The sequence below is a fragment of the Phalacrocorax carbo genome, unplaced genomic scaffold (assembly GCF_963921805.1).
Source record: "Phalacrocorax carbo unplaced genomic scaffold, bPhaCar2.1 SCAFFOLD_56, whole genome shotgun sequence".
NCBI lineage: Eukaryota > Metazoa > Chordata > Aves > Suliformes > Phalacrocoracidae > Phalacrocorax > Phalacrocorax carbo.
The window spans coordinates 644,998-672,917 of record NW_026990375.1 but is presented as its reverse complement, the minus strand read 5'-3'; the positions used below and the strand labels follow the sequence as shown (position 1 = coordinate 672,917).

Below are 27,920 nucleotides of genomic sequence, written 5' to 3'. Positions count from 1 at the left end.
GAGGGACTCGTGTCTCCTCGGGTGCTGTGGCTGGTCCTGTGGGTGCAGCTGTGCAGGGGTAGGTGCCGGCTTCCTTGTCCCACCGACAGGGCCATCGGGACCCCTCTGGGAATGGGGGTTCTTTGCAGGTACCTCTGAGATGAGGGGCCGAAGCTGCCTAAGTCGCTTGAACTTGTGCCTCTCCCCGTGCCTCTCTGGGTGGGAGATGGAGGGGGGGCCCGGGGCTGTACAGGGGTTCCGGGCTGGCGAGGAGACGGTGCCCTGACGGGGCCAGGCACGGTGCGCGGGCGGGCATGGGCAGGGGGCCATTGGGGTGGGAGGAAGCACCGCAGGCTGTGGGTCGGCGAATGGCCCAGCAGGTCTGCTGTTGGGCACCCCCAGCCCTCTGCAGCCTGTGGGGAGAAAAGGGATCCCCCCACCCCACCCGGGGACAGCGTGGGAGGGGGAGGGATCCCACCCAGCCGTCTGGGCAAGGGGGACCCCCAGACCTGCAGTCTGGGGCTCGGCACGCTCCTGACCGTTCCCGTGTGGGTGTTTGAAGGGGCCGAGGAGGTGAGGCTGCAGGATGGTCCCTCGCGCTGTGCTGGAAGAGTGGAGGTGAAACGCCAGGGCCAGTGGGGGACCGTGTGTGGTATCTCCTGGGACATGGATGATGCTGCAGTGGTCTGTAAGCAGCTGGGCTGTGGGTCTGCTCTTGAAGCTCCTCAGTACGGATACTTTGGGCCCGGATCTGACCCCATTTGGATGGCTGCTGTTCAGTGTCGTGGCACCGAGTCTGCTCTGTCCGACTGCTCAGATGATGAACAGTATCGACAGTACTGTGTTCACGCTGAGGATGCTGGAGCGAGATGTACAGGTCAGGGGCCAGCCCGTTCCTCACCTTCGTGGTTGGGGTGGGGGAAGGGGCCTGCGGAGCCCTCAGGGGAACAAGGGGGTGCTGGAGAAGGGCCTGGTGTGGCCGGTCGCACTGAGCTGGGACGTTCATTGCTGGTTCCCCCGGTTCCCGAGCAAAGCCCGGAGGGAACCTGCCACCGCCTGAGCCCTGCCAGGTGTGGCTCGGCCCACCCTCCGTGGGTGCCAGGGGCTGGGAGATGGAGGCCCACCCTGCCCCGCAGGCTCTGTTGGTTCCCAGCTTTGTGCCTCCGCTCACACAGGAGCTGCCTGGCAGCACGGAGACCCTGGCTGCCCCACGGCAGCGGCACTGAGAGCAGCTCACGTGGGCGCCAGAGCCCCAGGGAAGGGCCCAAGGTGGCCGGGGACTGCTGGGTCGTGTTCCCTGGCAGACACGGGCCCCCCGGAGCAGAGGAGCAGCTCTGAGGGGAGGAGCACTGGGCTTGGGAAGAAGAGCAGGGTGTCCCAAGGCCATCCGCACCCACTGGGAGCGGCTGGGAGGGTCGTGGGACTCCTCACTTGTAACCACCTTGGAGATGCTGGGAGATGGGGTCAGGTAACTGCCGGAGGGCTCTGGGAACCCATGGGGGTCTTTGGTTGCTCCAGGATTTGTCCGGCTGGTCGGAGGGGACAGCCCCTGCTCAGGACGAGTGGAGATCCGTGATGGGAACCAGTGGAAAACTGTCTGTGACTCAGACTTTGGTCCCCAAGCCGCCGCCGTGGTCTGCGGGGAGCTGCGGTGCGGCGCACCCCTGCCTGTCCCTGGGGCATCTCCCTTTGGAGAAGGGGATGGTCCCATCTGGGGCAGAGAGCTGCAGTGTGTGGGGAGTGAAGCCTCTCTCGCCTTCTGCCCCATGGGATCCCCCCGGGACCAGCCTTGCACCCACGCTAACGCTGCCGGCGTCACCTGCACACGTAAGGACTCGGAGGGGTGTTGAACGCTGAGTGTGAGCTGGGGCGGGGGAGCAGGACAGGGACTGCGCCGTGCTGGGTGTGGTGACAGCAGGGGTGACGTGGCTGGCGGCAGCCCTGGAAGGCTGCAGGAGCAGGGGAAAGGAAGGCTGTCGCTCTGGTCCCTCCTCCGGCTGTGGAGGGAGCAAGAGCACCAGTCCACCCTCCCTCATCTCCCTCTGTCCCCAGAGTACTCGGAGTTCAGGCTGGTGAACGGCAGCACACCTTGTGACGGGAGGGTGGAGGTCCAGGTGCTGGGGACCTGGGGCACCCTCTGTGCCTCCCACTGGGACCCCCCGGACGCCCACGTTCTCTGTCGTCACCTCGGCTGCGGGTTTGCTGAGTCCGTTCCCAGGGGAGGGCATTTTGGGAGAGGCACCGGCCCCGTCTGGAGAGACTCATTCCACTGCGATGGGACTGAAGCCCACCTGGGACTGTGCCCAGTGACGGCCCTGGGGGCCTCTCCGTGCGCCCAGGAGAACGACGCTGCTGTCATTTGCTCAGGTGAGAGCTGGGAAAACGCTGCGCTAACTCCGTTTGCCCCTTGGGTGCGACGTGGCCACCCAAAGCAGGGAACCCCATGGCAGCTCCAGGGCGAATTTATCCCCGGAGAAACCCCGGCCTCACCAGGAGCTCTGGTGAGCTCTGCCCGCTCAGAATGGCGGCTCTGATGTGGGAGAGCGGAGCACCGAACCGGGTGAGGGGCCACGGCCAGGCCTGGGCTCCCCCGCTCTCGTGGCGCGGGACAGGCCACGGAGAGGGCGGTGGGGCTCAGCTCCATCCCTCTGGCTGCAGACAGCCCTGCCCCAGCCCCGCAGAGCCCCACAGAGCCCAGTCCCACACCTGCAGGGGCTGTCCAGGTGCCCGCAGCAGCAGCAGCAGCAGACCTGGGGTGTGAACTGCGGCGTGGGGCTGGGCTTTGCCCCGGCTGCTGGCCGGCACAAGTCCCAAACATCTCCTGTTTGATCCGAAAGGCCCCCGCACTCTTCCCCCTCAGCAGGGATGTGTTGGGCGGCTCTGCCCCACCAAGAGCAAAGAGAGCATCTTGCTCGGGGACTGGGAGCCACGGCTGTGGGAACGTGCTCCTGGAGCTCACTGCAGAGGGCTGGGGGCAGGCGGGTGGGCTCCGGGTGTTGTGAGGGCTCCGGAGCCTGGGCAGGCGCCCCCGGTTTCTGGGCTGCCCGGTGTCGCTGAGGGCTGGGCACGGCTGCTCCCCCCAGGTCCAGCCAACGCCACGTCCCTGCGGCTGGTGGGTGGGGAGAGCCGGTGCGACGGGCGAGTGGAGATCTTCCAGGGCGGGACGTGGGGCAGAGTCCTGGATGACCAGTGGGACCTGGCGGAGGCCCGCGTGGTGTGCCGGCAGCTGCGGTGCGGGGGGGCAGAGACGGCCTACAACCCCCCGAAGCCTCAGAGAGGGACGGGTCCCGTGGGGCTGCGAGGGGTCCGGTGCGCGGGGCACGAGGCCGGGCTGACCCTCTGCAACGCCTCCGTGCCTGAGAACGCCCTGGCGGCAGGGATCGCAGAGGACGTGGGGGTCACTTGTGAGGGTGAGTGGTGCTGCGCTTCCAGGCTCCAGGCTCTCCCAGGGCCCTTCCAGGCTCTGGGCCGGTGGGCACCAGCCCCCGAGAGCAGCAGGGGTTTCTTCCCGCTGCAGGGAGCCGGCAGGTCCGGCTGGTGAACGGCTCCGGGCGCTGCGCCGGGAGAGTGGAGCTCTACCGCCAGGGCAGCTGGGGGACCATCTGCGATGACGGCTGGGGCCTGCCTGACGCCGCCGTCGTTTGCCGCCAGCTGGGCTGCGGACGGGCGCTGGAGGCGGCCGTCGCTGCTCGTTTCGGCAAAGGCTCCGGTCGCATCTGGCTGGACGGTGTGAACTGCTCCGGGGCCGAAGGTGCTCTCTGGGACTGCCCGGCACAGCCCTGGGGGCAGCACGACTGCGCGCACAAGGAGGATGCAGGAGTCGTCTGCTCAGGTCTGTGCTGGGAGCTGTGGCGTGAGCCCGGTGCCCGGGGAGGCCGGGACGAGGGCAGAGCCCCTGCCTGAGGCTGTCCCGGGGGCCGCCCCGGCGCGGGTCCCCTCAGCGCCACCGGGGTTCCCTGGGGAGCTCGGCTGTCCCCGGGGGGTTAGCGGGGAGGGCAGGGCGCCTGCTCGTCGGGGACTTGTCCCCCCACGTGGGTGCGAGGGGGACTTGCTGGCCGTGCCTTTGCCCGGCTGAGGGCCGGGCGGGCGCAGGGGCATCCCCGCTCCCGCAGCCCCGCACCAGCCTGCTCCCTTCGGGGCCTTTCCTCTCAGAGTTCACGTCCCTGAGGCTGGAGCGCGGCAACGACTGCTCCGGGTACCTGCAAGTCTATTATAACGGGACGTGGGGGAGCGTTTGCTCCAACTCGATGACTCTCCGAACGGCGTCGCTGGCGTGCAAGGAGCTGGGCTGTGGGGACGAAGGGACGCTGGATACACAACTGCCCTCCGGCAAGCTGTCTGGCACCGCCTGGCTGGATCGTGTGCAGTGTGGGGAGAAAAACAGCTCCTTCTGGCAGTGCCCCTCCGCTCCCTGGAACCCGGAGTCCTGCGATACCCTGCAGGAGAAGACCCACATCACCTGCAATGGTAATTGTGAGCTACCTGGGCAGCAGTGCTCCCCCAGCTCCTGCTCCCTGCTGGGCAGCGTCAAAGGCAGAGACAGCCCACGGGGGCTTCTCCTTTCTGTGCCAGAGCCTGCTGCTTCTGGGGACACAAACGGGCCCCAGGCGTGCCCCAGCGGTTGCCAGCTGGGCTCTCGGCAGCTCCCAAGGGAGGCAGAGGTGTCTCCAGGCAAGGTCTCAGAGCAGACCAGCCGCGGCTCCGAGCAGCAGCCCTGCCATGGACACCCTCCTGCTGCTCTGTGAGCCAGGGCCCCTTTGGGGCTGAGCAGTCGGGGTCCCCCACGTTGCCGTGCGTGTCCCCTGGAGGACCGGGGCTCAGCTGCTGCCGTCAGCGAGGTTGCATGGGGAGGCGCGAGGCGAGCTCAGCCCCACGCTCTGCTGCGCGACCCCCTTGCAGCAGCCCCCTCACCAGAGCATTTCCTTCTGCAGGGAGACGGCCAGAAACACCCCCGGCCCCCGGGTCCGAGTGCCCCAACGCCACCACCTGCACAGGTAGCTGCTCCTCTGCACGCCCCTCTCGCCTGGCAGGGCTCTGCCTGCTTCCCGGTGCCCTGGGAGCTCCCGGCCTTCTCCAGACAGGGAGAAGATTCGTGCCGTGGGAGGAGCGGACGGGTGCTCGGGCAGAGTGGAGATCTGGCACGACGGCTCCTGGCGGAGGGTGTGCGACAACTCCTGGGCCAAGCAGGAGGCCGAGGTGGCGTGCAGGCAGCTGGGCTGCGGCTCCGCCGTGTATCCCCTGGACAACGCTGCCTTTGGGAAGGGGACAGGCCCCGTCTGGCTGGAGAAGGTGGATTGCCGGGGGACAGAGCTGTCTCTGCAGCACTGCTCTGCCCGGCCTGGGGACAGCGGTGCCTGCCAGCACGAGGAGGGCGCTGCCGTGAACTGCTCAGGTGAGCGGAGGGGCTGAGACCCCTGCAGAGCGTGGGAGCCTGGTGCCGCGTGGGAAGCTGCCTCTGCGGGGCTGGATGTCTCCAGCCTCCGCCCCCAGGGCTCTGCAGCCCCCAGGGGCATCTCCTGGGCTGCCTGCGCCATCCTGCCCGATACCCAGCGCAAGGCCCTGGGCGCTGCCCCAGCCGCCCCGAGCAGCCCAGCGGGAGGGGCGGTCTGGGTGGGATGTGCCGGGGGGGTTTGCACGCACGTGTGCGCACACGAACGTGGCGTGTCGGAGGAGGGTCCCTGGTGGCTGCATGCCCATCTGCTCAGCCCAGCTCTCCTCCTCTTCCTCTGCAGCACCACCCAGCACGACAGCACCAACCCCCCGAGCAGGTAACCTGTCCTCCCTGCCAGCGCAGGGTCCTCCTGAGGCCGGGCTGTGACCCACAGCTGGGGGGAAGGGGCTCCTTGTCGGGGTGTGAAACTCCCAGGAGGAGGCAGCGGGGTCACGGTGGAGGGTGTCGTTTACCCCGCAGGGTGGGAGCTTCCCCATCACTCACTCCCTGGGGTCCCCGACCCCTGGTGTAATGGGGACCAGGGCTGGGGTGTCCCAGCCCCACACCTCTCCCAGGCCTGGTGCTGCCCTTTCTGTGTTCCTGCCCAGCAGATCCCACCCGGGGCCCTCCGACCAGCAGCAGCAGCAGCAGGATCTCATTACCCATCATCATCTGCATCATCCTGGGAGCCCTTCTGTGCGTGCTCCTGGCCCTCCTGGCCGGGCAGGCGCGAAGCGCCAGGGCTGGGCGCGGAGGTGGGTCCTGCCCCCGCGGTCCCGGGGGAAGAAGCCTCCCGGCAGGGCCAAGGGTGCTCTGGGGACTGGTACAGGCAGGGCTGGGGGGAGAAGAGCGCGTGCTGCCTGCATTCCCTTGTGCTGACCCGCTGACTGCCCGGCCACGGCCACCAGCAGCGAGGGGCAGAGAGACCCCAGGCCCGGGGGGTTAGGGATGGGGCGAGGAGAGAAATAGTCACAGAGGAGGCCAAGCTGAGTGGTGCGGCGGACACACCTGGGGGACGGGATGCCCTTCAGAGGGACCTGGATAGGCCTGAGAAGTGGGCTCGGGTGAACCTCATGGGGTTCAACAAGGCCAAGTGCCAGGTCCTGCACCTGGGTCGGGGCAACCCCCGGTATCAGCAGAGGCTGGGGGGTGCAGGGATTGAGAGCAGCCCTGTGGAGAGGGACGTGGGGGTGCCGGAGGGTGGGAAGCTGGACGCGAGCTGACAATGTGCGCTCGCAGCCCAGAAGGCCAGCCCTATCCGGGGCTGCATCAGAAGCAGCGGGGCCAGCAGGGCGAGGGAGGGGGTTCTGCCCCTCTGCTCCGCTCTGGTGAGACCCCCCTGCAGCGCCGCCTCCAGCTCTGGGGTCCACGGTACCAGAAGGACGCACGTGGACCTGTTAGAGCAGGCCCAGAGCAGGGCCATGGAAATGATCCGAGGGGTGGCACAGCTCTCCTATGAGGACAGGGCTGAGAGAGTCGGGGCTGTTCGGCCTGGAGAAGAGAAGGCTCCGCGGAGACCTTCTCGTGGCTTTTCAGTGCCTAAAGGGGGCTTAAAAGAAAGATGGGGACAAACTCTTTAGCAGGGACTTTTGTGATAGGACAAGGGTTTTAAACTAAAAGAGGTTGGATTTAGACAAGGTATTAGGAAGGAAACCTTTACAGCGAAGGTGGCGAAACATTGGAAGAGGTTGCCCCGAGAAGCTGTGGGTGCCCCGTCACTGGACGTGCTCACAGTCGGGTTGGAGGGGGCTCTGAGCAACCTGAGCAAGTTGAGGATGTCCCTGCTCATTGCGGGGGGGGTTGGACTAGACCTTTAGAGGTCCCTTCTAGCCCAAACCGTTCTGCGATCGATTCTGTGATTCCTGAGGCAGTTCTGTGTCTGCCTGCAGGCTCTGAGAGCGCTTGGGAGCCCTTCCCTGATGCTGTGTACGAGGAGATCGGTTACAGCCAGGCATGGGAGAAGCAGCCGAGGTTCAGCGGCAAAGGTGGGTGTGGGTCCCTCATGGGGGGCACATCTGCAGGGCTCTTTCCCCTGGCCTCCACCCAGGGCTGACCCACTGCAGCCCCCGGCCCGTGGTCCCTGCAGTGCTGTGGGGTCTGAGGGGAGGGCAGCCAGGTCCTGGGCCTGGGAGAGGGGACGGAGAGGTGCCTCCTCCCCACCAGCTCTGCCCATCGCAGCTGGGGATAGCCCCTCTCTGCCCGCCCCCATGCCCCTCTGTGACACCTGGGGGATGAGGGACGGGGCTGGCCCCAGGCAGCTCTGGGAGCCCCTTTGAGACAGGGTTGGTGCCAGGGGCGCGGGGGGCGTCCTGAGCCCTCCCCCAGTCAGCCCCGGTTCCGCGGGTGCCCCGTCCCCAGCAGCACTGACCGCAGGCTGGGCCCGCAGAGCGCTCGCCCGTAACACCCGCTGCGCCTCTCGCCAGGCTCCTATCCAGGGGGGTCCCTGACAGAGCTGCGGCCCCACGCCGGGGACAGCGAGGAGGAGGGTGGTCCGCGTCCAGCGCCGGGTAAGGCGGGCAGGAAGGGGTTGATCTCCTGTGCCTGCAGGCATATGATGGACAGCAGCCTCCCTGGGCCTCACCGTCAGAGTTGGGGAGGACACGGGGGAGTCTCCTGCGGTGCTGCCATCGCCAGTGTCTGAGCCCCGTGTCCCTGCGCGTCCCCCATCCTCTGCCCTGCAGGATGTATCTTCCCACAGCCACCAACTGCCCTCGCGTTTCAGGTGTCCCTGTCCCGCCCGGAGGTGACCCAGCAGACGGCTATGACGATGCCGGGGAGGTTTCCGACCCTGGGGAGGATCGTGCCCCTGGGCAGGGAGACTGGGAACTGCCCAGGGCGCCAGAGGAGGGAGCGGGGCCCGGGGATGCACCTGGAGGTGAGGGGGAAGGATAGCGCTGCCGGTTCCTGGGGTGCCATCCCTGGTGCTGGACGAATCGCTGCTGTACTGGGAGAGCCCGGCTTCCTGGGATGGGGGAACTGGCCGCAGGAGTTTCCCCTGGGGTCTGGGGATGGGAGGGGGAGCCGAACACCTCGGGAGCGGTGAGGAGACAGGAGGGAGGTGATGTACGGGGCAGGAGGGGCACCCCACGGGGCGAACACGCAAGGGCCTGCCTTGCTGCTTGCAGGGGCAAACCTGCACTCGCAGAGAAGGGCTGGGCCCCTGGAGCTAAGGGGACGCCTGGTCCCTGTCCGCAGAGAGCACGGGCTATGACGATGCTGAAGAGGTGCCTCTGGCACATCCCCCCGAGGACACGAAGGCCGCGTCCCCGGAGCTCGGCGCAGAGCAGTCCCTGAGCCCCGGGGCAGGAGAGCCCGTCCCTGCCGTCGAGCTGGGTGCAGCCTGGAGGGAGGAGAGGACTGTGCAGCTGGCAGAGCCGTGAGCACCGGGGAGCCCTCTCCCTTTTCCCACAGGCAGCAGAGACCGCTGGGCCTTTCCTCGGGCTTTATTCTCGTTTTTAGGCTGGGCCTCGGGATTTGTTCTTATTAAAAACCTTTGGGGGTTTGAGCCAGGGCTGGCACTTGCCTGCCCAGGTCTCGGGGTGTCCCCCCGAGGCCGACTGGGGGGAGCAGAGCACAAAGACATGGTGGCGGGGAAGGGGCACGGCTCAGGGATGGTGGGCTCAGGGTCAGGCTGTGAGAGCCCATGGCCCCTGGGGCATGTTCCTGTTGTCTCCTGGGTGCCCAGGGAGCCTCTGCAGAAAGCAGCACTTGAATCCCCCTGAGATGGGGGAGGTCAGTGCTACCCCTCCGCGGGGGCCTGATCCTGGCACAGGGCCGCACCGCACAGCGCTGCCCCCTCACCGTCCCTGGAGGGAAATGGGGCAGGAGGAGGCTCTGCTGCGGGCACTGGTCCCACACTCTGACCCACACTGGGGCTGATGGGGAGGAGGAAGGCCCTGAGCCTCCTCTGCCACCCAGGGCTCCAGCCCTCTGTGCCACATCGTCCCCCACTCCGCAGCAGGAGCAGAGCAAGAGGGCGAGGGAAGTGCCCTCCCTGGGCTGGGGGGCCCGCGGGCTCTGATGGCACCCCAGGGTGTACGGAGGGGGGGCATGGGGGCAGAAACCTCACACCCCCCTCCCCCTGCAGCCCCCTTCCCGCCAGCATCCCTGGAGGTGGGTGAAGGGCAGGCTTCCACCCCCACGGGGCTGATGCCGGGGAGGAGCACACGTGTTGCGCCCGCCATTGCAGCAGGGGGGCAGAGGGGGCCAAGAGGCGCCGCTCGGGACGGCGTGTGGGTGCGCAGCACTGACGCCCCCGCGCTACAGCGGGTGATCCTCGCACGGCTTCGCCGGCTGCCCTTGGCGCGTCCGAGGTCTCGCTGCGACAGCCCTCCGGAGGGAGGGTGTTCCCGTTCAGGCCTCATCGCCGGGGCTTGCCTCCCCCTGGGAGCGGGGGGACGGTGGCCTCCGGTCTGGGAACCGAGCACCAGGCAAAGGAGGTGAGGAGGGGAGCAGCGTGTGCGCCAGCGGGAGCGACAGCGGGGACAGACGGGGTCTCTGCGCAGGTCCTGCACAGGAGACGTCCCGCGCCCAGCGCAGCAGGGAAGGAGGGGCAGCTGGAGCCCACCCCGGAGGAGCCCTGGAGGGCGAGTCCTGCCCAGAGGGAGGCTGGGGACGCGTGGGGCTGGGGGAAGGCTCCTTCCGAGGGGCAGATCTGCAGGCACAGAGCGGGGGTGATGCTCTGGCAAGGGGCGAAGCAGGGCTGGGGACGCGTGGGGCTGGGGGAAGGCTCCTTCCGAGGGGCAGATCTGCAGGCACAGAGCCGGGGTGATGCTCTGGCAAGGGGCGAAGCAGGGCTGGGGACGCGTGGGGCTGGGGGAAGGCTCCTTCCGAGGGGCAGATCTGCAGGCACAGAGCGGGGGTGATGCTCTGGCAAGGGGCGAAGCAGGGCTGGGGACGCGTGGGGCTGGGGGAAGGCTCCTTCCGAGGGGCAGATCTGCAGGCACAGAGCGGGGGTGATGCTCTGGCAAGGGGCGAAGCAGGGCTGGGGACGCGTGGGGCTGGGGGAAGGCTCCTTCCGAGGGGCAGATCTGCAGGCACAGAGCGGGGGTGATGCTCTGGCAAGGGGCGAAGCAGGGCTGGGGCAGGCTGGAAGGCACCAGGCGGGCTCTGCAAAAACCCGAGGGAGGAAGCCATCGCTGAAGGCCGGGGCTGAAGCAGGGACCTCTAGATCTTCGGTCTAACCCTCTCCCGGCTGAGCTACCCCAGCCCTGCCCCAGCAGCCCCTGACCCAGCGCCGCCCGTGCCGGGCTCCTCGGGGGGGGTCCCCGGAGAAGCTCTGCCGAGCCTGAGCAGGGGGGCCTGGCCCCTCCCTGCCTCCAGGGCCGGGGGGGCTCCAGGTCTGGGGGAGACCCCCTGCCGCCGGGCGTGCCGAGGTGCCTGTGGGCCTGGTACAAGCGTGACCGTGGGGAGGGTGACCGGGCAGGCCGGGCACGGGCGGCTGCCGCGGGGTGGGGCAGGGCGGGGGGCGTCCGTTCCCTGTGATGTCGTCGTGTTTTATAGTTATCTTGTCTTTATTAGCACCCGTGCGTGTTAAATTTTATTTTGCTGTCCCTATTTTGTAAGGTTTTCTCTTTATTTCCCTAATCCCTGCCACTTCTTAAATGCGGGGACAGCAACGTAAAGGAGAGGTAGAAAGAAAATGTAAAAAGTGAGATCCCTAAGGGAAAAAAAAATAGTGACAGCAGAGGAGAGAAAAGTAGAAAAATTTAAAAGCCAAGAGGTTAAGAGAGGAATGAACTAACAAATAGTAACTGAATCGCAACACAGACGTAGGCAGGAAATTTAAAAAGCAATGGCAGTAAGGAAAGAGAAGATAGAATTAAAACATACAGAGAGGGAATGGGAAAAAGGCACACAGAAAGAAGATTTTAAAAGGGGCAGGATTAGGGAATTAAAGGAAAAGAGTAAAAAATGGGACCATGAATCTAAAATGGCAATTTTATTAAATATATTAGTATATATTTTTACATGTTTATATTAAAAATTCAACAAATATAATAATAAAATATAATACATGAATATATCTTTATATACTATTATAAATGAAATATAAGAAACACAATATAAAAACATAGTGAATATATATAAAAATATATTCAGTACATTTATTAAATGATAAATGTAAAGGGAAAGCCATTTTGAAAAGCGCTGGCGCTGACGGAAGAGCTGAAAGGTGACAATCGCGCGGCGAGGGGGACACAAGCAGACGGCACAGTTAGAAGAGCAAGGCCGGGCGCCCCGGCTGCCCCCTCGGCGACAGGCGCTGCCCCACTGGCACCCGCGCCCTGCTGCCCCCGCCCCGCGCCCTTCCGTGCCGCGACCCGCGGGCCGGTGACAGGGCTCACGGCTGCTCTTCTGGCTGCCGTCAAACCCCCCGGGGTCCACCCGACCCTTGCCTGGGGCGCTGTGGGGAGGGCGGCGTGGGGCTGGGGTCGACGAGCCCCAGCCGGGGCTCCCGTGTTCCCTCGGGCGGTCGCAGCTCTGGGGCTGTCTCAGCCCCCCGGGCAGGCGTGCTCTGGCGCTTAGAGAAGCGGAGGCGTTGCCTGAGGTAAGGCTTCCAGAGCTTGGCGCTCTTTGGCAGCAGCTGTACTAGAAAGGTCCCTTGTGGCCTGCTTTGCTTTTTTTCTCCCGGGATGCTGTTTTGGGCGCTGAGGGGGCGGTGAGGCGGTTTAGTGGTATGGTGTTCTGTTTGGGGTTTGGTTTTTGCTTTGCTGGTTTTTTTTTCCGTGTAAATGTATTTTATTGTGCTGCAATTCCTGTCTTTACTGAAGCTGGAACCTTGGGGTTTTTCACTAGTTCTGTTGTTTACTTTTTCAGGTGTTGACTTGGTCTCTCAGTAGGCCTGTCAGTGAGATGCTGTGGTTGGGGTTAGGGTATGTTGCCTGTGTCTGGGTGTGGAGCCTTAGCGTTTCTCAGGAGAGCAGGTGGGATGTCGGGCGCAGCGGTCACCTTGTCTCTCTGGTTCTCCAGGCGCCGTAGGTGGCGGCGGCCACGACATCCAGCCTCATTAGAGCGTGGGCGAGCGGAAGTTCACGGCGCTTCCGAGGAGGCTGTCGTTGCGGAAGTGGCCGGCGTTGAGTGGTGCGACGCTGAGTGATGGCACCGCACGTTTGGAGATGAAGAGTGTCCGTGTGACCGCAGCCCCATCCTACGTAGCCTGTGTGGCCTTTTTAAAGGATGGCTTTTGAGCCCCCGGATTTGGAAGCGAAGCTGAGGGGCCGATGCGGTCTTTGTGCAGGTGGCCGGTCGGTTGCGGGAAGCGCAGGGGGGGCAGGCAGGGGTTGTCAAATCAGACTGATCAGAGATGAGAGACATTAGGGCTGAGAGAGGTTGTGGGGTCCTCTCTGCAACACATGTGTGTCTGCTGGCCAGGGTGGTCTCAGGCTTAGTCTGTGTTACCGTGTGGTTTTGCAGTTTGTCTTCTGTGTCTCTTGCCATACCTTACTCAGGTCTCGATATCTCTATTGTTCGATCTGTCTGTCGGGCACATCGGTAGCAATATTTGAGGGTCTTGCGAGCCTTGGCTCATCAGTATAATGCTGGGAGCTTCCTTGCCCGCGTTATTTGTCTAATGCGCAGATCTGTCTTGTGTGTCTCTAATACTAGAACCTTACAGATGGTCATCTTTCTGTGGTGGTGATTAAGGCAGCCTCAGTGCTGCTGCTGAAGAGCAGTCTGATTACCCGGAGCCCTTTCTGGAACCTGTTCCCTGCATCTTAACATTCTCAGGTCTTTAAGCCTGGCTTGTTGTGCATCTGTCTGTCTTGCCAGTTTCGGAGTTGCTGTTTCCTCACAGGCGATTATGTGCAACTTCTCTGAGGATGCTGTAGATTCTTCTTCACGGCCCCATCAATTGTCTCACCTGATGGCATCTCCAGGAGTCAGTTTTCTTGGGGAGAGTTTTCTTACGTGTCTGGGTCACAAGATCTGTAGTTTGTTTGCACCATTGATCTCTGCATGTCTGTGTGGGAGGTGCTCCAGATGGGGGTGTAGCGATGTTAGAGTTAGGGAAAGAGTAGCTATAAGAGCGTATGGTTAATGCTAATATACATAGACTGCTTTGGCAAAGCCCATACACCCTCGGTGGAGCGAGTAGGCATTGGCAGCGGACAGGGACAGTGATTTCTGTAGCGTCTTGTGGGTGCTGAGGGGATGACCATAGCTGCCCAGCAAGCACCTAGAGTGCTAGTTGAGCAGATTGCATCTCAAAGCTGTTCAAGCTTGTATGTGGGATTAACGTTTGATTTAACGCATTTCCTTTAACGGCAGGCTGTAGTTGGGCTCTAGATGGTATTCCTACGGGGGCGCAAGAGCTGTGGAATGGTTAAGCTGTTGCTGTGCCTCCAGGTGACTTGTTCAGTAACACTGTTTTTCCAGGTGCAGATGGATGAGTCGTGCAGGGCAACGGAGGAGAGCCCAGGGGAGCGCTGGAAGAAGGTGAGTCTGTGTGTAGTACTGGAGGGAAGATGTGACTGATGGCTATAGGGCTCCATTATGGGTTTTACTCTTTTTTTGTGATCCGAGGGCGCTAAGCGATGAGCCGAGTGTGATCTGGGCCCTGGAGGTGAGTCAGGCAAGGTGACCGGTGCTTGGTGGGCTGGAGTAGGTGTTCTTTTTCAGGTTATTCAGGTTTTTTTTTCCCTTGTCTTCACTTTCCCATCCCAATTTGGGGCCGATTCCCTCAAACGGGGACTTCCCCCTGTGGGGCTGCTTATGCAGCCTGGGAGCTGCTGCCTGGGCACAAAAATACCTCAAACCCCCGACTCTGGGTCTGCAATGGGGGGTGAAAATACAGGAAGAATTCTGGTGGAAAGAAAACAACTTGGGGCTTCTGGGAAAGCCAACTCCAGCTGGATTTGTGCAGCTGGAAAGGAAAAAAAGGGTGGTGGTGGGGAAGGAACAACCACCTAAAAGCACCCACCAACCATTCTCATGCACAAAACCGAAAGTGAAAATGACCATTTTTTGTAGGGTAAAAGCACAAAAAGTCCCCACAGAACTCAGTAGTTTGGAAAAGCAACCCCAATTATTACATTATGTAAAGAAGGCAGGGGAAAAAAAAGAAAACCAAAACAAAACCCTATCACAACCCTGATGCCACATGCCTACAAGCAGTTCCTGGGGCTTATTCTGCGGGGGTGGGGGACCCAACCTTGTTCCCCAGGTTTGCTGTGCTGCTTCTCCTCCCTCAGGCATGGGCGGGGGGGGCAGTGGCATGGACAGTAGCAAGCACCAGATTTTTTTAAGCAGTCGAGAGGAAAGGACTGAAATGCTCGAGACGCTTTGCTGTTTGGTGCAGAGGCAATGAACGGTGCTGCCGGGGCTGCGAGGGGGAAAGGTGCAGAGGAATAGAAGCTCTGTGGATGCAGCCAAGTTACGGTTTCTGGATGGTATTAATCGAGAAGAGTAATTCAGATAATGCTGCTGCCCAGCGACCAGAGTTGGGTACTGAGCCCGGGAGCCGCGCACGCGCGGTGGCGTCCCTGTGATCCCCATTGCTCTCTCCGCAGGTGACAGCCCTGCGATGCTGCGGTGCCTGCGAGGTGATGCCGCCGTGCTCGTTGCTGCTTCCTGGTAAGGAAAGGCCTCCTCCGCTCCTGCTGCAGCGTGGTGGTGTGTCGGACACGATTCCCTGTGTCGGGTGAGGCCTAGGGCTGCCGGCGAGGTGAGCGAGCCCCTTTGGTGGGTGCCGGGGTGTCTCCTTGTGTGCCTGCACTACTGGGGCTGGTGGGATGGGAAGCTTCAAACGACCTGCCGAGGCAGGCTTCTGGTATGCTAAAGGCGAGCGGGTGAGGGCAGCCCCAGGAGTTACCCAGGAGCTGATAGAAGGGAAGAGGGAAAGGAGGAGGAGGAGGATGACCTTTTCCCCCTGCCCAGGGTGCAGAAGATAGCCGACTCCCCAGCTCACCAGAGCTCCCCCTCAGCCTCCCCTGGCCCCACTTGCCCCGTGCTCCTGCCCCCAGCTCCGGCACGAGCGAGCTAGGCTACGCTACGTGCCTAGGAAGCCTCATCTCGTAAGAGCTGTGAGACACCCTTGTATTCTCTTCAGGTGGAGGATGGCCTAGAGTCTGGAGCTGCAGAAGAGGCAGGGCGGAGAGGAGGGGAAAGAAGCATCTGAACGGCTAAATTGTGCCAGCAGCGCTGAGAGCGAGAGTCGCGGTGAGTCCTGGGCCACTGGGGCCCCGTTGCCTCTCTTGTGCATCCTGGGCCCTCCCTGTCTCTCCCCTGGCCCCCTCTCTTTCCTTACCTGCTGCAAAATTTTTTTTAGTTTTTTTTTTTTGCACCCCCCCCCCGCCCCTTCTTTCTCCATCTCGCTCTGAGTGGCTCCCTGCCTCCCCGTCTTTTCAGGCCTCCCTCTCTCTGTCCTGTAGCCTGTGGCTACTTGTTCTTTCTCCGCCTCTCTCTGCCTGGCTCTGGCTCCGTTTTTATTTTTTCATTCCTCCTGCTCTGTCCTGTAGCCTGTCGGTATTGTGTCTTTCTCTGGCCCTCTTGGTCTGACTCCGTGTGTTACCGAAAAACGCGGTAAAATCGGAAATATCTATTCAACACCAATCTAGTATTAAAGAGCAGGCGTTCTTTATTCACGGCGCCAGATGCACGGGGGATCGCTCCTCCTGGCGTGCGTACCTCACACACCTTTCCCGTAGAATTTGTAGATCAAAATTTTACGTATTCATACATATTCATTATCGTCCTGTCTACTGATCGGTACAAACTGGCTCGTTCCGTATGTAAATCGCTGCGCAGGCTCGGTGGTGGTCCGTGAGTCGGTGGTCGCGATCTCCCCTGCCAGAATTGCCTTTTACCTTCTTGGCTCTTAATCTTGGCAGTCTTGGCTAGTTTTCTCAGTGCGCTACACGAAACCGCGTTTTGTCATCCGTTTCTGACAGAAGCACGTTGTCTGTTGTTCTGCTGACATTAACGATCGCCTAGGGACTAAAATGCAGATCGACAGATGCGCTGATTCGTACGCTCCGTGTTCCCGTAATGGAACACCGTCTCTGGTTGGTTGATTTCATCGCTTTGGTTACATTTCCCCCCTTTGGAAGTTTTGAAATAATCATTTTCTCAATACTTCCATCCTAGATCAATAATATTCCACTATGTCAGTTCAGTGTTTGGTTCATCTTCTCAAAATTTTCACTTGATTGTGGTCTCTAGGGCATATGCAGGTTCCATTTTATACCCAAAATTTTATTAATTTGTTGAACTACCTCTGCAAAAAAATGTGGTCCTCTCCCAGAGGACATTCCTGTTGGCACTCTAAATCTTGGTATTATTTCTTTCAGCAACATCTTAACTACTACTCTAGCTTTGTTGGTGCAGCACGAGAAAGCTTCTGGCCAACTAGAAAACTTGTCCATCAGCACTAACAAATACTGCTATATCTATTTTGTCTGGGTAACTCAGAAAACTTAATTTGCTAATAATTTCCGGGAGAATTTTTTGTTTTGTTACTCCTAAAGGTGGTTTCCTTTGGTTCAGGGGATTATTTCTAGGACAGATTGGACACTTAGCTACCATGGGTTTAACTGTTCTTGTCATGCCTACACACGCTACAGATGCTTTTAAACTCAAAACCGTAGCATCTACACCCTAATGTGTTTGCTCATGCTTTTCTTTTGCAAGTTCTGTCATAACTTGTGGGGTTGTTATTATTATTACTTGTTTTTCTGGTGTTACCTACCATCTCTGTGTTTTGTGATGCTTCCAATTGTTCTGCTAATTGCTCATCCAATTTATTATAATAATCTCGGTTTCAACTTTGGAATTCCGATCTGTTTTACTGGTACTAGTGCAAGGATACCTTGCTCTGCAGTCCTCTTTGCAGCTTTATCTGTCAATCGTTTGCTTATGTTTACAGCCGTCTGGCCGAATCGATGAGCTTTGCAACGCTTTACCGCCACTTCTTTTGGTTTCTGCACGTCTTCCGGAAGTTGGAGAATGTCTTCTTTATGCTGTATCAATGATTCTTGGGCTGATGGCAGTCCTTTTTCCTTCCCAGTAGCTCCATGATCGTGGATCACACCAAATGCATGTTTGGAATCAGTCTAGATATTTATCCTTCGTCCTTCTGCCGTTCGCAGAGCTCGCTTCAACGCTACCAATACTGCTTTCTGTGCTGAGGTGTTCGCAGGCAGCGCCCCTGACTCCATTCCCTCGGCGGTGATAACGACAGCATATCCGGCCATTCTCTTCTCGCCCAGAGCTGCTTCCATCTGTAAACAACTCCAGATCAGGATTTTCCCAGAGGTTTGTGTCTCAGGCCTGGTCTGCTGGAATAGACTTGTTCAATAGTTAGCAAGCGATCGTGTTCGAAATTGTCCGTAAGGTTTTCTGTTGTTAAAAACATAGCAGGATTCAGTATAGCAGTAGTCTTCGATTCCACATGGTCTTGTTCTAACAGAACAACTTGATATTTCAACATTCTGCTAAGGGATAGCCAACGACCCCCCTTTTGTTCTAAAACAGTCACCGCTATGTGCGGGACACATACTGTCATCTTTTGTCCCATTGTTAACTTTGGGGCTTCCTGGATCGGCAGCGCTGCTGTTGCCACTGCCCGTAAACATCCAGGCCATCTTTTACTCACGTGGTCGAGTTGTTTGGAGAAGTAGCCCACAGGTCTCTTCCAGGTTCCCAGTCGCTGTGTCAGCACTCCAAGGGCTAAATGTTGTCTTTCGTGGACAAACAACTCAAAAGGTTTAGCGAAATCGGGTAGGCCTAATGCAGGGGCCATCACTGAGGCTCTTTTCAGTTCTTTGAATGCCGTTTGGCATCCGGGCGTCCAGGTTAAATATTTATCCTTTGATTCTTTCAGTGCCTCATATAATGGTTTTACATACAGTCTGTAGTTCAGAATCCAGAGCTGACGCTATTTCACTATTTTCAGAAAAGCTCTCAGTTCCTTCGGGCCGCAAGGTTCGGGAATTTGACAAATAGTTTCTTTCTTTTCACTTTCTAATTGTCTTTGTCTTTGAGATATTTCGAATCCTAAATAAATGGCTGTTGCTTCTCCTATTTGGGTTTTGTTTCTGGAAACTCCGCATCTTCCTTGGCCCAGAAAATTTAAAAATTTCAAAACATTATTCTTTACTTTCTGCCACTATCAGAATGTCGTCTGCATTCTGTAACAATATGCCTCTCCCTGGGTTCTGTTTTTTCTAGACATTTCTATATTTCTAATTTTTTTTCTTGCCAGCTGAGTCCCAAATATCGTAGGACTAATTTTAAATCCTTGTGGAAGTACGGTCCATGTTAGCTGTGTCTTTCATTCTGTGGTGGGGCTTTCCCATTCCAAAGCAAATAGGCTTTGACTTTTTATGCCTGGAGGTATGCAAAAGAAGGCATCCTTCAAATCTAGTACAGTAAACCATTTATGCTCCTCCTTTAAAAGAGGTCAGTAAAGTGTATGGATTAGCTACTACCGGATGTAGATCTTGGACCACCTGAGATATAGCCCTTAAATCGTGAACCAGCTAATACTCTTTGCCTCTAGATTTCTTTACTGGCGGCACAGGAGTACTATATTCTGATTCACATTCTATTAAGAGCTCATATTCTGAAACAAATTTATAATTAACTTCTCTAATCCTTTTCGAGCCTCTCGCTTAATACGGTATTGTTTTTGCCTTACCGGCTTGGCTCCAGGCTTTAAGGTTACTTTTACCGGCTCTGCCCGCTTAGGTCGCTCCGGAGCTCCGCTCGCTCAAACCAAAGGAATTACTACGTTTTCCACTTCTTCGGGAACCTGTTCCTCCCTGGAGGAATCCTGTAACATAAACGCTCTCGCCTCTGTGGCTTTTGATTCTGTTCTGGTATTAGTAATTTAATCTCTCCATCTTTAAAAGTTACTTGAGCATCTAATTTACTTAATAGATCTCATCATAACAGAGGCAGTGGACATTCAGGCATATACAGAAACTGGTGAGTTGCCCATTGCTTCTCCAATTTAAACTTTAATGGCTCTAAGAAAGGCTAATTTTTCTTTGCCCTGTCGCACTAACAACACCTACTGGTTTATGATCAACTTTCTCTTTACGTGTATTCAATACCAAAGAAGTGGCTCCCGTATCTACCAAAAATTCTATTTCTTCATTCCCTAGCTTCAGTGTAACCAGGTGTTCAGCTAGGGTTGATTCCTCTGGTCTCCTTCATGCCAAGCTACTTCAAGCATTTTACCCAGATCTCTGGATTCAGGTTCTTCTAGTTTCTGAAGGTTTTTTTACTCCCCCCCCACACCCCCCCCAATCTGGGGCTGATTGTCTTATGAATATAGAGACCAACTGAATTGCTTTTTCTGTGTTTTTCTGGGTTCAAATGAGTATATTTTCTGGTGGTCACCTTCAGTCTTTCCATAAAGGCTGAAGGGGACTCCTTTAATTCTTGTCTCACTTAATAAATGGGTCAAAATTTATGGCTTTTGGCATTGCATGTCTTACTCCAAATAAAATCTGTCTCTGACATCTAGTCAACATTCCCCTGGGTCCTGGCTGATTAGGGTCCCACTCGGGATTTGTAGATGGAAAATTCTTATTCGTTGTTCTCTGTAAATTCCTGTTAGCATGTGCTCCCTGCACCTGCCTTCTGGCTGTATTCAATACTATTTTCTTGTCAGTTCCATCAAGTGAAGTGTCCAGTATCACAAGTAGAGCAACACTTCAAGTTCTCACCACATTTTCCTCTTTTCAGAAACATTGCCGTAGAATCCTGTGGACATATCTCACGCTGTTTCTGCCACTCTGGATGATTCCACAGTGTAAAGAACAAATCAACATATGCCACTTCTTCCCATTTGCCTTCCCTTTTTACAAAACAACATTAATTGCAAGATGGTATGATATTGCAATGTCTCCTGTTCTGGCCATTCGTGCCCACCTTCCAATTGATACGTTGGGCACCAATGATTGCAATATTCAATTAATGGTTTCCGAGTTAGTGGGTCATCACCCCCGATGTCTTTCCAGTGCTTCAAAGTACATCCCAAAGGTGTTCTCTGTGGGATAGGTTTCTTACTCAGAAATGCTCCCATCTCCCAGTCGACTAGCAGTTGTGATAGTGCACTATCACAAATAGTAGTCAGAGGGACTCCAACCCCCGTTAGAGGTCTCACTGGGATCTGTAGCCCCCTGCTAGATATCCCTGGAGACTTCAACCCCCTGTTGAAGACCCCCCTACCCTCGGGTCCCGCTCCACAGGCTTTCGCCTAGCAGAGACTTACCAACCGAGGTACCTCTTGGCCCCAACCCTGCGTGGCTTTTGCCGCGCCTTACGGGCAGGCCTGTGGGACTCAAACCCACTGTCCTGTCCTATGTGGGAAGCTAACGCCACATATTATTCTACCTAAGTTTCTTCGTAAACGAATGCCTTGTTTACTTCAGTCCAGGGGATCTTTCTCAGAATTCTCTGGCCTGGGGATCGGAAGCTCTCCCCAAGAATTCCTTGGGGCTGGCTGCAGGTCCCACGGTCCTGCGGATCCGTCGAGATTCAAAAGCAGGTTCCCATCTGGGGTGCCAAAACTGTTACCAAAAAACACGGTAAAATCGGAAATATCTATTCAACACCAATCTAGTATTAAAGAGCAGGCGTTCTTTATTCACGGCGCCAGATGCACGGGGGATCGCTCCTCCTGGCGTGCGTACCTCACACACCTTTCCCGTAGAATTTGTAGATCAAAATTTTACGTATTCATACATATTCATTATCGTCCTGTCTACTGATTGGTACAAACTTGCTCGTTCCGTATGTAAATCGCTGCGCAGGCTCGGTGGTGGTCCGTGAGTCGGTGGTCGCGATCTCCCCCTGCCAGAATTGCCTTTTACCTTCTTGGCTCTTAATCTTGGCAGTCTTGGCTAGTTTTCTCAGTGCGCTACACGAAACCGCGTTTTGTCATCCGTTTCTGACAGAAGCACGTTGTCTGTTGTTCTGCTGACATTAACGATCGCCTAGGGACTAAAATGCAGATCGACAGATACGCTGATTCGTACGCTCCGTGTTCCCGTAATGGAACACCGTCTCTGGTTGGTTGATTTCATCGCTTTGGTTACATTTCCCCCCTTTGGAAGTTTTGAAATAATCATTTTCTCAATACTTCCATCTTAGATCAATAATATTCCACTATGTCAGTTCAGTGTTTGGTTCATCTTCTCAAAATTTTCACTTGATTGTGGTCTCTAGGGCATATGCAGGTTCCATTTTATACCCAAAATTTTATTAATTTGTTGAACTACCTCTGCAAAAAAATGTGGTCCTCTCCCAGAGGACATTCCTGTTGGCACTCTAAATCTTGGTATTATTTCTTTCAGCAACATCTTAACTACTACTCTAGCTTTGTTGGTGCAGCACGAGAAAGCTTCTGGCCAACTAGAAAACTTGTCCATCAGCACTAACAAATACTGCTATATCTATTTTGTCTGGGTAACTCAGAAAACTTAATTTGCTAATAATTTCCGGGAGAATTTTTTGTTTTGTTACTCCTAAAGGTGGTTTCCTTTGGTTCAGGGGATTATTTCTAGGACAGATTGGACACTTAGCTACCATGGGTTTAACTGTTCTTGTCATGCCTACACACGCTACAGATGCTTTTAAACTCAAAACCGTAGCATCTACACCCTAATGTGTTTGCTCATGCTTTTCTTTTGCAAGTTCTGTCATAACTTGTGGGGTTGTTATTATTATTACTTGTTTTTCTGGTGTTACCTACCATCTCTCTGTGTTTTGTGATGCTTCCAATTGTTCTGCTAATTGCTCATCCAATTTATTATAATAATCTCGGTTTCAACTTTGGAATTCCGATCTGTTTTACTGGTACTAGTGCAAGGATACCTTGCTCTGCAGTCCTCTTTGCAGCTTTATCTGTCAATCGTTTGCTTATGTTTACAGCCGTCTGGCCGAATCGATGAGCTTTGCAACGCTTTACCGCCACTTCTTTTGGTTTCTGCACGTCTTCCGGAAGTTGGAGAATGTCTTCTTTATGCTGTATCAATGATTCTTGGGCTGATGGCAGTCCTTTTTCCTTCCCAGTAGCTCCATGATCGTGGATCACACCAAATGCATGTTTGGAATCAGTCTAGATATTTATCCTTCGTCCTTCTGCCATTCGCAGAGCTCGCTTCAACGCTACCAATACTGCTTTCTGTGCTGAGGTGTTCGCAGGCAGCGCCCCTGACTCCATTCCCTCGGCGGTGATAACGACAGCATATCCGGCCATTCTCTTCTCGCCCAGAGCTGCTTCCATCTGTAAACAACTCCAGATCAGGATTTTCCCAGAGGTTTGTGTCTCAGGCCTGGTCTGCTGGAATAGACTTGTTCAATAGTTAGCAAGCGATCGTGTTCGAAGTTGTCCGTAAGGTTTTCTGTTGTTAAAAACATAGCAGGATTCAGTATAGCAGTAGTCTTCGATTCCACATGGTCTTGTTCTAACAGAACAACTTGATATTTCAACATTCTGCTAAGGGATAGCCAACGACCCCCCTTTTGTTCTAAAACAGTCACCGCTATGTGCGGGACACATACTGTCATCTTTTGTCCCATTGTTAACTTTGGGGCTTCCTGGATCGGCAGCGCTGCTGTTGCCACTGCCCGTAAACATCCAGGCCATCTTTTACTCACGTGGTCGAGTTGTTTGGAGAAGTAGCCCACGGGTCTCTTCCAGGTTCCCAGTCGCTGTGTCAGCACTCCAAGGGCTAAATGTTGTCTTTCGTGGACAAACAACTCAAAAGGTTTAGCGAAATCGGGTAGGCCTAATGCAGGGGCCATCACTGAGGCTCTTTTCAGTTCTTTGAATGCCGTTTGGCATCCGGGCGTCCAGGTTAAATATTTATCCTTTGATTCTTTCAGTGCCTCATATAATGGTTTTACATACAGTCTGTAGTTCAGAATCCAGAGCTGACGCTATTTCACTATTTTCAGAAAAGCTCTCAGTTCCTTCGGGCCGCAAGGTTCGGGAATTTGACAAATAGTTTCTTTCTTTTCACTTTCTAATTGTCTTTGTCTTTGAGATATTTCGAATCCTAAATAAATGGCTGTTGCTTCTCCTATTTGGGTTTTGTTTCTGGAAACTCCGCATCTTCCTTGGCCCAGAAAATTTAAAAATTTCAAAACATTATTCTTTACTTTCTGCCACTATCAGAATGTCGTCTGCATTCTGTAACAGTATGCCTCTCCCTGGGTTCTGTTTTTTCTAGACATTTCTATATTTCTAATTTTTTTTCTTGCCAGCTGAGTCCCAAATATCGTAGGACTAATTTTAAATCCTTGTGGAAGTACGGTCCATGTTAGCTGTGTCTTTCATTCTGTGGTGGGGCTTTCCCATTCCAAAGCAAATAGGCTTTGACTTTTTATGCCTGGAGGTATGCAAAAGAAGGCATCCTTCAAATCTAGTACAGTAAACCATTTATGCTCCTCCTTTAAAAGAGGTCAGTAAAGTGTATGGATTAGCTACTACCGGATGTAGATCTTGGACCACCTGAGATATAGCCCTTAAATCGTGAACCAGCTAATACTCTTTGCCTCTAGATTTCTTTACTGGCGGCACAGGAGTACTATATTCTGATTCACATTCTACTAAGAGCTCATATTCTGAAACAAATTTATAATTAACTTCTCTAATCCTTTTCGAGCCTCTCGCTTAATACGGTATTGTTTTTGCCTTACCGGCTTGGCTCCAGGCTTTAAGGTTACTTTTACCGGCTCTGCCCGCTTAGGTCGCTCCGGAGCTCCGCTCGCTCAAACCAAAGGAATTACTACGTTTTCCACTTCTTCGGGAACCTGTTCCTCCCTGGAGGAATCCTGTAACATAAACGCTCTCGCCTCTGTGGCTTTTGATTCTGTTCTGGTATTAGTAATTTAATCTCTCCATCTTTAAAAGTTACTTGAGCATCTAATTTACTTAATAGATCTCATCATAACAGAGGCAGTGGACATTCAGGCATATACAGAAACTGGTGAGTTGCCCATTGCTTCTCCAATTTAAACTTTAATGGCTCTAAGAAAGGCTAATTTTTCTTTGCCCTGTCGCACTAACAACACCTACTGGTTTATGATCAACTTTCTCTTTACGTGTATTCAATACCAAAGAAGTGGCTCCCGTATCTACCAAAAAGTCTATTTCTTCATTCCCTAGCTTCAGTGTAACCAGGTGTTCAGCTAGGGTTGATTCCTCTGGTCTCCTTCATGCCAAGCTACTTCAAGCATTTTACCCAGATCTCTGGATTCAGGTTCTTCTAGTTTCTGAAGGTTTTTTTACCCCCCCCCCACACCCCCCCCAATCTGGGGCTGATTGTCTTATGAATATAGAGACCAACTGAATTGCTTTTTCTGTTTTTTTCTGGGTTCAAATGAGTATATTTTCTGGTGGTCACCTTCAGCCTTTCCATAAAGGCTGAAGGGGGGGACTCCTTTAATTCTTGTCTCACTTAATAAATGGGTCAAAATTTATGGCTTTTGGCATTGCATGTCTTACTCCAAATAAAATCTGTCTCTGACATCTAGTCAACATTCCCCTGGGTCCTGGCTGATTAGGGTCCCACTCGGGATTTGTAGATGGAAAATTCTTATTCGTTGTTCTCTGTAAATTCCTGTTAGCATGTGCTCCCTGCACCTGCCTTCTGGCTGTATTCAATACTATTTTCTTGTCAGTTCCATCAAGTGAAGTATCCAGTATCACAAGTAGAGCAACACTTCAAGTTCTCACCACATTTTCCTCTTTTCAGAAACATTGCCGTAGAATCCTGTGGACATATCTCACGCTGTTTCTGCCACTCTGGATGATTCCACAGTGTAAAGAACAAATCAACATATGCCACTTCTTCCCATTTGCCTTCCCTTTTTACAAAACAACATTAATTGCAAGATGGTATGATATTGCAATGTCTCCTGTTCTGGCCATTCGTGCCCACCTTCCAATTGATACGTTGGGCACCAATGATTGCAATATTCAATTAATGGTTTCCGAGTTAGTGGGTCATCACCCCCGATGTCTTTCCAGTGCTTCAAAGTACATCCCAAAGGTGTTCTCTGTGGGATAGGTTTCTTACTCAGAAATGCTCCCATCTCCCAGTCGACTAGCAGTTGTGATAGTGCACTATCACAAATAGTAGTCAGAGGGACTCCAACCCCCGTTAGAGGTCTCACTGGGATCTGTAGCCCCCTGCTAGATATCCCTGGAGACTTCAACCCCCTGTTGAAGACCCCCCTACCCTCGGGTCCCGCTCCACAGGCTTTCGCCTAGCAGAGACTTACCAACCGAGGTACCTCTTGGCCCCAACCCTGCGTGGCTTTTGCCGCGCCTTACGGGCAGGCCTGTGGGACTCAAACCCACTATCCTGTCCTATGTGGGAAGCTAACGCCACATATTATTCTACCTAAGTTTCTTCGTAAACGAATGCCTTGTTTACTTCAGTCCAGGGGATCTTTCTCAGAATTCTCTGGCCTGGGGATCGGAAGCTCTCCCCAAGAATTCCTTGGGGCTGGCTGCAGGTCCCACGGTCCTGCGGATCCGTCGAGATTCAAAAGCAGGTTCCCATCTGGGGTGCCAAAACTGTTACCAAAAAACACGGTAAAATCGGAAATATCTATTCAACACCAATCTAGTATTAAAGAGCAGGCGTTCTTTATTCACGGCGCCAGATGCACGGGGGATCGCTCCTCCTGGCGTGCGTACCTCACACACCTTTCCCGTAGAATTTGTAGATCAAAATTTTACGTATTCATACATATTCATTATCGTCCTGTCTACTGATCGGTACAAACTTGCTCGTTCCGTATGTAAATCGCTGCGCAGGCTCGGTGGTGGTCCGTGAGTCGGTGGTCGCAATCTCCCCCTGCCAGAATTGCCTTTTACCTTCTTGGCTCTTAATCTTGGCAGTCTTGGCTAGTTTTCTCAGTGCGCTACACGAAACCGCGTTTTGTCATCCGTTTCTGACAGAAGCACGTTGTCTGTTGTTCTGCTGACATTAACGATCGCCTAGGGACTAAAATGCAGATCGACAGATACGCTGATTCGTACGCTCCATGTTCCCGTAATGGAACACCGTCTCTGGTTGGTTGATTTCATCGCTTTGGTTACATTTCCCCCCTTTGGAAGTTTTGAAATAATCATTTTCTCAATACTTCCATCTTAGATCAATAATATTCCACTATGTCAGTTCAGTGTTTGGTTCATCTTCTCAAAATTTTCACTTGATTGTGGTCTCTAGGGCATATGCAGGTTCCATTTTATACCCAAAATTTTATTAATTTGTTGAACTACCTCTGCAAAAAAATGTGGTCCTCTCCCAGAGGACATTCCTGTTGGCACTCTAAATCTTGGTATTATTTCTTTCAGCAACATCTTAACTACTACTCTAGCTTTGTTGGTGCAGCACGAGAAAGCTTCTGGCCAACTAGAAAACTTGTCCATCAGCACTAACAAATACTGCTATATCTATTTTGTCTGGGTAACTCAGAAAACTTAATTTGCTAATAATTTCCGGGAGAATTTTTTGTTTTGTTACTCCTAAAGGTGGTTTCCTTTGGTTCAGGGGATTATTTCTAGGACAGATTGGACACTTAGCTACCATGGGTTTAACTGTTCTTGTCATGCCTACACACGCTACAGATGCTTTTAAACTCAAAACCGTAGCATCTACACCCTAATGTGTTTGCTCATGCTTTTCTTTTGCAAGTTCTGTCATAACTTGTGGGGTTGTTATTATTATTACTTGTTTTTCTGGTGTTACCTACCATCTCTGTGTTTTGTGATGCTTCCAATTGTTCTGCTAATTGCTCATCCAATTTATTATAATAATCTCGGTTTCAACTTTGGAATTCCGATCTGTTTTACTGGTACTAGTGCAAGGATACCTTGCTCTGCAGTCCTCTTTGCAGCTTTATCTGTCAATCGTTTGCTTATGTTTACAGCCGTCTGGCCGAATCGATGAGCTTTGCAACGCTTTACCGCCACTTCTTTTGGTTTCTGCACGTCTTCCGGAAGTTGGAGAATGTCTTCTTTATGCTGTATCAATGATTCTTGGGCTGATGGCAGTCCTTTTTCCTTCCCAGTAGCTCCATGATCGTGGATCACACCAAATGCATGTTTGGAATCAGTCTAGATATTTATCCTTCGTCCTTCTGCCATTCGCAGAGCTCGCTTCAACGCTACCAATACTGCTTTCTGTGCTGAGGTGTTCGCAGGCAGCGCCCCTGACTCCATTCCCTCGGCGGTGATAACGACAGCATATCCGGCCATTCTCTTCTCGCCCAGAGCTGCTTCCATCTGTAAACAACTCCAGATCAGGATTTTCCCAGAGGTTTGTGTCTCAGGCCTGGTCTGCTGGAATAGACTTGTTCAATAGTTAGCAAGCGATCGTGTTCGAAGTTGTCCGTAAGGTTTTCTGTTGTTAAAAACATAGCAGGATTCAGTATAGCAGTAGTCTTCGATTCCACATGGTCTTGTTCTAACAGAACAACTTGATATTTCAACATTCTGCTAAGGGATAGCCAACGACCCCCCTTTTGTTCTAAAACA

General features: G+C 54.7%; 1 protein-coding gene across 1 annotated transcript; it reads left to right on the top strand.

Moving 5' to 3' along the window:
- Positions 1-422: 422 nt before the first annotated feature.
- Positions 423-8,824, top strand: LOC135311075 (antigen WC1.1-like). The gene is made up of 14 exons (XM_064440226.1): positions 423-856; positions 1,498-1,806; positions 2,032-2,346; positions 3,063-3,389; positions 3,497-3,811; positions 4,132-4,446; positions 4,911-4,973; positions 5,057-5,371; positions 5,712-5,747; positions 6,022-6,165; positions 7,300-7,395; positions 7,834-7,917; positions 8,133-8,285; positions 8,606-8,824. The coding sequence occupies exons 1-14, from the start codon at positions 646-648 to the stop codon at positions 8,788-8,790; spliced, it is 2,868 nt and encodes a 955-aa protein (XP_064296296.1). The 5' UTR covers positions 423-645; the 3' UTR covers positions 8,791-8,824.
- The last annotated feature ends 19,096 nt before the right edge of the window (positions 8,825-27,920 follow it).